Source organism: Dendropsophus ebraccatus, chromosome 8, assembly GCF_027789765.1.
Source record: "Dendropsophus ebraccatus isolate aDenEbr1 chromosome 8, aDenEbr1.pat, whole genome shotgun sequence".
Classification (NCBI taxonomy): Eukaryota; Metazoa; Chordata; class Amphibia; order Anura; family Hylidae; genus Dendropsophus; species Dendropsophus ebraccatus.
In genome coordinates, this window is record NC_091461.1 from 41396551 (window position 1) to 41407988 (window position 11438).

At 41.8% G+C, this 11438-nt stretch overlaps 1 protein-coding gene across 8 annotated transcripts in view; it reads left to right on the plus strand.

Moving 5' to 3' along the window:
• The window catches only part of ATE1 (arginyltransferase 1), a 71403-nt gene extending 68296 nt beyond the window's left edge, over nucleotides 1-3107 (plus strand). For all 8 annotated transcript variants that reach the window (XM_069980254.1, XM_069980257.1, XM_069980256.1 and 5 more), the window contains 2 exons: nucleotides 1500-1620; nucleotides 2018-3107. In XM_069980254.1, the coding sequence (XP_069836355.1) occupies nucleotides 1500-1620; nucleotides 2018-2196 (300 nt within the window). In that variant the 3' untranslated portion in view covers nucleotides 2197-3107. The remainder of the gene's footprint in view (nucleotides 1-1499; nucleotides 1621-2017) is intronic.
• The last annotated feature ends 8331 nt before the right edge of the window (nucleotides 3108-11438 follow it).

The following is an 11438-nucleotide window of genomic DNA, read 5'->3' on the forward strand; positions in this document are numbered from 1 at the left end:
TACCTATCTTGTGACTTACTTTTTACTACCCTACGCAAATGGCATAAAATTTTAAGTTTCTGCAAATTACTGTACAAAACTGATGATGCACTTTACCTGTAAACCTGAGGGGGGCGGAGCATGACTTAGCCAAGAGTGTTCCTTTGTCGGACAAGTTCTCCCCTTCAAATAACCAGAAAGGATACAGCGAATAGCTTAAAAGGAGTCACTACAGTGAGTACTACTTCAACTTTAAAGGGGAACTCCACATAAAGATAACTTGTTTTTTATAAAAAGCACATTAAAAGTTATATAGATGTGTCTATACAATTATTACCTTATCTGTGTGGTTCTGCCACACTGGTAGCTGATAGAAATCCAGGAAGTGAAGAAAGATGGCCTCTGGGCCAGTACACATTGAGGGAGATTTATCAAACTGGTGTAAAGTAGAATTGTCTTAGTTGCCCCTAGCAACCAATCAGATTCCACCTTTCATTTTTCAAAGGATCTGTGAGGAATGAAAGGTGGAATCTGATTGGTTGCTAGGGGCAACTAAGACAATTCTACTTTACACCAGTTTGATAAATCTCCCCCATTGTCTCCTGCTCCCACGGCTCTCCCCCCTTAGGAGACATATTCAATGCCTCTGTCTCACATTGTGTGTGTTTGCTGAGCATAGGCTGATGATGCAGACAGGGGGCAGGGCGTGATCTCACAGCAGGCTTGGCTGGTTCCCAAACATTAGAGTTTTAATTTGGTATCCAGCTACATTTATTATGTGTCTGATGGCACTTGGTATATTTGGCTGGGGTTTTTTTTGTTTTTTTTTTACATGTGACTATGCACCTACTCTTGTTATTTTACACCATACTGCACAAATCTGTAAAAACCAAATGTTTTAGATGGTGAACTAAATGCAAAATAGATGCACCAATATGTTGGGACACCTGAAAAACATCGTGCACAGGTCTCTTTTGCGTTTCTGAGCTGCTTTGTTGGCCTCAGTGCAAAAAAAGCAAACACCCAAAGGCCATTAATATCAATACGATTTTTTTTATTTTTTTTGTTTTTATCAGAGCCACAGTATTGGCAAAAACACAACAGGCCCAGAAGCAGATGGCTACATTTATTGTGTAGTCGTTGACCCAGGATATTACAGCGCAGCTTCCATTGAAGTGAGTGGGAGATAAGCTGCTGCTAACTGGCATGGCCATTTATACAATGAAGAAAGCCATGGCAACCCTTTTGATCAAACATTTATTGCACATCCTGATAGGACATCAATGTAAATTGTTGGGAAAGCCCAAAAAGTTAAAGATGACCACAAGGATTTGTGATGCTTCAACTAGAAGCAACAAAGTAGTAGTCAGTGGGCTTAGACCTTTTAAATGATCTCTGGTCTACATCTGTGAATGTTATATTATATTATTACCGGGGTGCTACAATATTTAGATAGTATTTTGTCCACCCTTATATTTGTTTTGTAACACTTTTTTTTTTTTTTTTAATCTCTTTTGTAGGGTCAGTATAAGCCATCACAGCTACTCTGTCCGGAGACCTATTCCTGGGTGCCTATCGAGAAATGTTTACCGCTGCTTGAGACCTCCAAATACTCTCGGTTTAATAGTAATCCTAGAGAAGGTACAGTATGTGCTTTTTGGCCGCCTGCATTCCTACCCTCTATTTTCTTTGTCTTTTATGTAAAGATGGTTTACATTTTTTCAGTTTATGTTTTAGGTTATCAGCAGCCAATTTCATTTTCTAAAACTTTCACACAAACACAGTCAGAGGGACCCTACCCTGTTCATTTTCTATATAGTTCTAACTGAGGTGGTCTCTCTTTAAAACCAGCTGGGGTGCAGATGTTCTTGTCCAGAATTCAATTCTTTGTTCTGTCCATCAGAGATTGAACTGGCACTCCTGCATTTTCATGCCTTTGTTCTGTACAGATGTTGGAGAAAATTCTCATCGCTATTGCCTTTTTTTTCTCTCTTGTGGTATTACACTGTGTGAACATCACCTTTGCTCCTCTCCACAGGGGACAAAGACCATTTTACAGAATTGAATCGCGTTCGAGTCTTGCACAAACGTACCGTCATGCCTTACAGTGTGTACAAGAAGAGGCGCAAAGGGCCGAACGATGAGACAGCTGTCAAACAATATGCCACTTTGGTGGGTCAGTCCTGTGCAGAACGCATGCTGCTATACCGCAGTTGAAATGACGGGAGATCAGTCCCTCAAATATAAAGCTGTGGAGATGAAGACTGCATGCTGATATTTTTACCAAGATTGAAGTACATCTACAGGAAGACCCCCGAGAAATATACCCCTTGCTAAAAATACTCTATGCAGTTGGCACAACGAGGCAGAAATAAAACTCTGTTGCCTCGGTCCTCTTACCCCTCTGTCGTTTATGAAACCAAACCTTTACTCTTGTATCTACATGTTGCTGAGACAGATCTGAATATATAGTGTGTTGGCGTATAAAAGATTGCACTTTATATATGGCTTTGAGTAGTTCAGTATCTGGTGTTTTGCAGGACTTGCGGAAGGTCTCTGTAGGCAGATTTTTTTGTTTTTTTTAGTTTTGTCGTCTCTGGTGGCTGGATCATAAACCAGACTTTTATGAAAAGTAGATCTACAAGTATCTTGTACCTGAAAGTCATTACTTAGATATGTGATTGTTTTAAGATATCATATGTCACCATTGTGATTTTTTTTTTTTTTTTTTTCAAAACTTTATCCTAACTGCTGACAAAGTGTGACTGGGTCTGTTGTCACCCTACGTGCCTCTTAACTGTAACCATGTTTGGCAGACAATGCCTGACCTTCACTGTGTATACTCAAAACTTTATACAGTCACTATAAACCCCCACAACAGCTTAACTTTCTTCTTGTCATGAAAATCTGCCATATCAAATAACAGATTCCTGTTTACGGAGAATATACTTGGTGGTTTGGTGACGTCTATAACAAATCAGGAGGAGGCTAAACATTTCATGTGTTCTTATTCTGTTTACCTACTGTCAAGTTAACTCCTGTTCAGATTTTTTTTTTTCTCTTACATGGTTAGAAAGACATTGGATATGTTTTTTCTTTTTTCCACAATAAAAAAAAAATCTTCAAAATTTTAAGAAGTTGGTTTCTTTTATTTTCTGAATTTAAAAACAGTTTTGTACTTAGTGATATCCCTAATTTGATTGAAAAGCTTGTATTAAAGGGGCTTTGCTACCTCAGCTCATATATTAAAGTGACTCTGTACCCACAATCTATCCCCCCCCCCCCCCCAGAACCGCTTGTTCTGCTTTTAATCCAAGATCTGTCCTAGGGTCCGTTCGGCAGGTGATGCAGTTATTGTTTAAAAAAAAACTTCTTTTAAACTTGCAGCCCTGTGTCAAACTGGCGTGGCCTAGAGTGTCTGTGCATTAGGCTGGCACAACCTCTGTATCTCCTCCCTGCCTCTTCATCATTAGGAATGCCCCAAGCAGGTATTCTCCTATTCATCAGCTGTGTGAACACGGCACATGGGCTGGATTGTTAAGGCACCTGTGTAGTGCTCACTGCAGAGGAATAGGAAAAATCCTGCCAGTGGCATTCCTAATGATTAAGAGGAGGGACGGAGGGGTGGTGCAAGGTTAGGACACAGACACCCTTGGCCACGCCAGTTTGACACAGGGCTTCAAGTTTAAAAGTTGTTTTTAGGACAATAACTGCATCACCTGACGAACGGACCCCCGGACAGATCTTGGATTAAATGCAGCTATCCGAAGGTACAAGTGGTTTGGGGGGGGGGGGGCAGATTGTGGGTACAGATTCGCTTTAAGTTACAGTAGAAACTATTTTCATGGGCACAGCTTGTTTAAAAATCAACAGGATAGGTTTTTAAGTTTAGATAAGATTACTTTATTATGCCAACACGTTTCAGCGTTTCAACAAACATATAATGTCTATGGGCAGCTTAAAGGGAAGCCTTTAACACTGTATTATGCGTAGAGCTCAAGTGTACTCAAGCGTTACCAAGCCGCAGCATTCATGTTTCCTCCCACCCCTCTCTCCTTGGTTTCCAACACTAAGGGTACGTGCACAGTAAGGAAATCACACAGATAGCTTGCCACGGATCCTGCCACTCATCCCCACGCGGAGGAATCTAACCATAGAATGGAGTCTATTGGACCAGTGGAAATTCAAATGGGAGTGCGGGGGGTGGGGAAGCAACGGAATCCGCAGGGAGTTCTCGGTGAGAATTCTGTAGTGTGGACATACCATAATCCCTGTATGTCAATCAAGACTGAGGAGGGGGAGGCATGCATGCTGTTGCTCATCACTTGACATTTGAGCTCTGTGGTTTATATAGAGCAAACAGATTACATTTAACCCATTAGATATAAATCAAATGACACGTTACTATTTTAATGTAGGATCAGTGTGCTTTTACAATATATTCACAAGACAATCCTGCTTGGCTTAGCAGTGAATGAGTCTATGGAGTTGTGCTGAAGCCAGAGAAGTGATGTCTTTAACCATTCACATTCACTTTTACATAAGGGTGATATCAAACGACAAGCCAGTCTATTGCTGCCATGTAGACACTAAATGATGTATGTAATAAACTTGACCCTTATCCCACTGCAGGTAAGACAAAACCCTGCCCATATAAGCTTACTATCTAAAGCAGTGATTACCAACCTGTGGCCCACCAGCCATTGCAATACTATAAACCCACAAGTTGTAGTTTTGCAACAACTGGTGATCCACAAGTTAGAGGTCACTGATGTAAAGTCCACATAGGCTACGTATTTATGGACATCTCACTAGCCTGGTATGGTTCTCTATACTGTGTAGCAGCAGCAGCAGCACACTTTCACATTGTGTTTTTGCTCTCGCTATAAGAGGTTTGGGGTTCTTATAAATGTGTCATCTCTTTGGAGTGGCTTGCATTCTCGGGCAGGTATGTGAAACATATACAGGATTGGTTTTCAATTCTATGGTGTATGGACTCAATTATCTTTCCGCCTTTAATGTGCTTTCAAACAGAGGCACTACACATTCTAAATACTGAAGAATATGTGTGGCCTTATTGTGCTCTCGGGATGGAAGAGTCCAAAGTGTCCTCCCTGTATAGTCTGCATGAGTTCATTGCTCTAATCTGAGCTTTAATAAAACCCATATGCCCAGAATTAGAGGGCTTAGCCTACATCAGAAACCTCTGGGCTCCTTTCTACTCCTTGTGTTCCGTGCAGGCTCTAATCCTCTCTGGCGTTTGCTCTTGTTATTTCACCCTTTACTCTGTGGTTCAGGAGGAAGGCTAAGGTTCCAAGGCAATCAATGCTATGAAATGAGAAGCATGCAGAACTTTTCACGACCCGGCTATGTGAATTACAGTGGACCGTTCAAATTTGCAGAGATGTTCGCTGTGCAAACACTGCCTTCTACCTAATTTTACTATGATCCACATGAAATTCCACCAGAGACCCGATTCATTGCGTGATAACACACCGATGGAGATTCTATTTATTTAGCTTTATTTTTAATTAAGTTTGCTTCATATAAACAAATGCACATTACTTGACATTTCACTGTCTTTATATAGGTTCCAATTAGAATGTTTATATTAGAAATGGCTCAATCAGGACACTCATGTGAACAGAGCCTAAGGAGTCATTCTTAACAAATTGATAGAAGACAAAAATTTAAATGACTAAAATTTTAATTTTAGTCATCTAAATATAAAATTAAGCAAAATACCAGTTTCACACTGTCATAATACAGCCACATTTTAGGGTATGTATTCAGGTCATGACAAAGACCCCCTATGGTTCTTCTTAAAGAAGCTGTCCTGAAAAAAAAAAAAAAAAAAAAGGAAAATTCTGATTCTGTCCAACCAACTTAATTTTCTATTACATTATGGATATATATTTATTTATTCATTCCTTATAGTACAGGCCACTCTGCTTTTGAAATGCCGCCACCACCTTGACGTACAGATTTCATCTTGATTTCTCTCCCTCTGCTTTGCGTTCAATCCTTACGAAAACACCAGCACAGGGTCACATGGGCACCTGAAGCCAGTGTCATCTCTGCTCTCCGAGAGCACTCTATAGTAATCATCTCCTTTATATTCTCCTAAATAAGCCAAAAGACAAGCAAAACATACACATATGTGTATTTAGATTGTGACCTCTAGAGTGGATAGGCCTTCAGTAGGGGGGGTCTGATACTTGGCCCACAGCTGTTTGCCAGAACTACTGCACCCACATAGACCTTAAAGTGAAGAAAGTTGGTCAAGCAGGTACATGGCGCTGTACTGATGAAAGTTTCCGGCTTGTGACACTCTATAAAGTGTGAAAAGTTTTTCTAAATTACAATAACCCAGGTATCTTAAACATTTGCAGCATATCAGACAAGCTTCCAAGCAAGCGAAGGTACAGTCTATTGCAGGGAAAAGGGAGGCCCTGTGGTGAATGCTTACAGGCATTCTGCAGGTTTACAGGAGCCCTAAACCAAGGCTTCATTCACCATTGGTCTGGTTTCTCTTTCTATATATGCCAAATAAAGAAATACATCTGTGAAGAAAGAGGAGAACATCTAAATCCACACGGCTGAGGACATAGAAAGTTTGTTTTAAATGCAGCAATGCTGCATTTGTGACTCCCTGGATTGACCCCCAAACACAGAATTCTATCACAGTTCACCTAACATATATATATTATGATCATTGACCAGAGCATTCATGCCAGTATGTACAGTAGGCATGGGGCCACTGTGGCTGCACTAGTCCCCTTTTGGTGTTGTGTGCCCTTACTGCTGTAACCTAGGCTATCTTGGAACATTAATAGTGGAATGAGAAGGCATTTAAAGGGTGAGTATGGGCCTATTATTTAGCCTATATTCAGCTGAAGAACTCCTTTCCATTAGACCCTGTACGTAGTCGTGTAAAGTAGAGATTAGCGAATCTACAGTAGAAACTAAGCAAATTGCCTTGTTCCTATTGGGATTCCGCTCATCAGTCTGCTCCGCTCCCTGCTGCTCTTTTCCGGGTGCTGAGAAAAGATGGATCCATCTTTTCTTAGCACCTAGGGAGGAGCGGAACAGACTTCAGAATCCCGATAGGAACGAAGTGCTTCGCTCCTACTGTACATATGCTCATCTCTAGTGCCAAGTAGTGCTACAAAAAGTTACTCAGATGTCCTGCTATTGCTTCATTCAGTTGTGGGGTAAAGTACCCTGTCCTGTGATCAATAGAGGTCACATTGGTGGGAGTACCTCCGATCAACTACCTATCACCTATCCTGTGGATATTTTGTATTGTTCCTTGTTTATAACCCCTGGCAGAATTATTACCATACTTATATGCCTTGGAATTCACTGCATATCACAGAGTGCCCCTAATCAATTGGATCTTATCTGTGGAGAAACCTTACAGTTAATAATAGGGCCCTAATGTCCAAATACAGAGAAAGCAAAGCACTAAGGTCCCAATGCCCCTTTTTTTATTTGTATTAATTCAGAATTCTCCCTTTGCATTTTTGCTTTTTTCCTCCAACCCTTTCCTCATAGATTGTAAGCTCTTGGAGCAGGGCCCTCAATCTTCATGTTTGACTCAATGGTTACTAGGCTTACTCAAACCTAGCTGGACTTTCCGCATTAGATTGCTGATGTCTTCACGGTCTGAGCGAAAGGAGGAGACATCCCGGGGATGTATCCCGGAATTCCAGATGGTCCCCGGTAGAGATGAGCGAACCTGCCGGATTTCTGGTTTGTACAAACCAGAAATATTGGCATCTGACTCCCGCTGTCTGCCAGCTCCGTGCAGCGGGTGGATACAGCCTAAGGAACGCCTGGAAAACTGGGATACAGCCATAGCCATAGGCTGTATCCCAGTTTTCTAGGCGTTCCTTAGGCTGTATCCACCCACTGCACGGAGCCGGGAGTCAGATGCCGAGATTTCTAGTTCGTACGAACCAGAAATCCGGCAGGTTCGCTCATCTCTAGTCCCCGGGATGTCTCCTCCTTCCGGACGGACCATGAAGACATTAGCAATTAAATGTGGAAGGTCCAGCTAGGTTCAAGTTTGATCGAACCTAGCTCTTCCTGATGTTCGATCAAAGCTAATGGTTACATGTATATCTATGGTATGTCTGATTTTGCCTTAGAATTGTAAACCACAGAATTTGTTGGAATTATATAAACACAATTATTATTAGAATTCCATAGAAGGCAAAATGAAAATGTATTGTTCTCTAAACTGGACAACCCCTTTAAGTCTGTTTTCAGTCACCAGCTACAGCTGAGTTTGCTATTAACTCCAGCTTACATTTCGGCTATCTCTGACCTCACCCGATCAATGACGGATTGCCTGAGGGACTGATTGGTGTGCAGACCCTCTATCTCAGAAGGTTCTGCAACACCTCACTCATATGCTCTACCTCTACTCCCTGTGGCAGTGTCACTGCGAAAACGTCAAGTCTGAGCTACAGGACCTACAAAAATAACATTCTCTTCAACGATTACAAAAAGTTTCCATGAATTCAGATTTGATTTAGGAGTTTTATGCCAGACATGACACATCCCGTCTTCTTTTTTTTTAAGCCATTTCTTGCAGAAAGAAATAATTGCCCCATTAATATACACAGAAAATGTTAATTTCTACGTGTGCATTCTGCTACTAACTTCCCATCGGTACGTGCCGCCTCTGCCAAGGGCTAAGGTAGTGTCATTGTTTTTAATTGTGGTTTTACTCTTGATCCTGGCATTCTGTGGGCTTATATTTTCATATTACAGTCATTTCTCTAGCTTTAGCCTTTTTGTTTTATTAGTTCTTGGGAGTTAGAGGAATAAAACCTGGCCTGTTGCCATGATGATATCACTCTGCCAGGATTGATGTCACTACCTTGGCCTGTCCAAGTTTTAATAATTCCACCAACCATGAACCCTCGATGTAAGAATGTTTGACAGTTTAGGTGAGAGATTAAACCGAGAATCATATGTTCTCATGGCAAATTTTTACTGCTTGGCGTCATGTGCTTCTGAACCCAGATCACGTAGTAGGATATAATTTAGACCCAGTCCTGAATACAACAGGGTCCATATTTGTCCTCCCTATCTGGTTCTCAACCCTGCCATTACTTACATTAATTTTTCCTTAAAAAAAAAATGACCCCCCCCCCCCCCCCCCTTGTTCCTCCCGATTAATGTGACAAAACTTGTCGGGAGACGGTTTATTTTTCCCACCAGGCTGTTTATTTTAGAGAAAAATATTAAGTAGCCAGCAGCAGACACTGATCCTTAGAGTTGGGGCCTTTCTGTTGCTCTGAGCTTTTCGCGCCCTTCAGGAGATTTGGCTGGCGTTATTACAGATCCCAATCACTGCAAAAGCCAGAATATAACCTCTAGCATACTGCACTGAATTGTGGGATATGTAGTTCAAGGTAATCTCCCTCCATTACCCAGAATAGAATTAACCCCTAAACTTCCCCAGTGAATAGAAACAATCTCACAGCATTAATTGTGAATTTCTTATTGAGGAGTGGCTATGTTAGTGCTGTACTGAAGCCAACTTATACAGTATTATTGTTTGCATTAATCATAGTGTTCGATGTACAAAGCATCCTCAACATTATGATTGTTAAATTATTTTATTACATAGTATGAGTATCTCATGTATTCATTAAATGTAGTAAAAAAATAACTTTTTAATTTGTCTGTAAGAGTTAAATTTTGTATACCCTATTAGTTAATATACAGTAGGCTTCTTTTTTTTAGAGTCTTCATATTTTGGCACGAGTAGAGAGCAGAGCCTATCCTGTATCACACAGACAACTTATTGGGGTTTTTTTTAAAGAAGAAAATTGCTTTTAGGTTGAATTTTTCTTTTACCATTAAGGGGGTTTTCTTAGTAAGACAAAAAAAAAACATTGCAACATGGAGAAAAAGGAGCAGCTGCACATCACACCTATGGCTGATACTAATGCCGCTAGGCTATGTTTAAAAACAAATGCCAGGATGTTGGTATATAATGTGATCAAACCATATTGCCCCATGTACCACGTGCCGGTCTCCTGGTTCACATGAGTCTCTACACTAACTCTACACTGTGTCGGTCAGCGACTGCCAACACCGCAAAGCGTGCACATGCAGCGAAGGGAGGCCATGGATAGGCCCAGTAACCCCAATGTCACAGGACCAAACCCAAGGTGCCCCCCCAAAACCCAGCCTGCACCACCGGCGGAGAAGGCTGCCCCCAAACAGCACAAGTATGAATTTGGTATTGCACTTACCATCACTGCTGCAGACAGAATGGGAAAGATAGGAGGTACTGACCTGAGAGCACAGGTGTATCCTGCTAATTTGGGTCTGGTGGGTCCCTTCCCTGCATGTGCACGCCTTGCGGGGTTGTCGGTCGCTGACCGACACAGTGTAGAGTTAGCGTAGGGACCCATGTGAACCAGGAGCCCGGAACATGGTACATGGGGCAATATGGTTTGATTAAATTATATCCCAACATCCTGGCGTTGGTTTTTAAACATAGCCTAGCAGCATTAGTATCAGCCATAGTTGCAGCAGCTCCTTTCTCTCCATGTCACAAAAAAAAAAAAAACATGCTATACTCACCTTCTCCAGTCCCCTGCAGCTGGCATTATCAGTCCTCTAAGACTTTCCACTTCTTCTGAGTCCACAGAAGCAGACAGGTGCTATGAAGTAGGGACAGTACAGATCCTAGAAAAGGCAGAGAACAGCAGAGGACCAGGGCTAAATACTCATCAGCTGTTGAGGAACGGAGGAGGTGAGTATAGCATATTTATTATTTTTATACATTCCCCTTTAAGGGTGCCTTCCCTTACAAACTCACAGCGTGAAATCCACTGCAGATCCTGGTAGTGTGAAGGTCTATGGGGTCACTTACCGCAGCCAGTCATTCCGCTGCCAGTATGTGACCCGGTCCCTTTAACCCCTGCCGTCCGAGCGCCTAGCCCGGAGCATACATTACCTGTTCGGCGCTGTGCCTGTGTGTTAGGCTCCCGGCTCCCCATCAGCCAATCAGTGCACGGCAGCTAAGCAGGTAATGTATGCTACGGGCGGCGTGGGATTAAAGAGGCCGGGTTACATATCGCAGTGGAATGAAAATTCAGCTGCAGGTATGTAAGCCCATAGACCTTCACACTACCAGGATCCGCAGAGGATTTCACTGCAAACTCGCAGAGTGAAATCCGCTGTGGATCCGGTACCCAGGCACCCTGACGCTAAGTCAAATCTTTTTAAAGGGCAACTCCAGCTAAACAAATTTCTTTCAAATTAACTGGTGCAAAAAAGTGCTAGCGATTTGCAATTTACTTCTACTGAAAAATCTTGTCTTATTATTTTTCAGGTGCTGTATGTCCTACATATCTATCATGTCTATGACATGCAGCAGCTGATAAGTCCTGGAAGACTTAAAATTTTTTAATAGAAGAAAATTACAA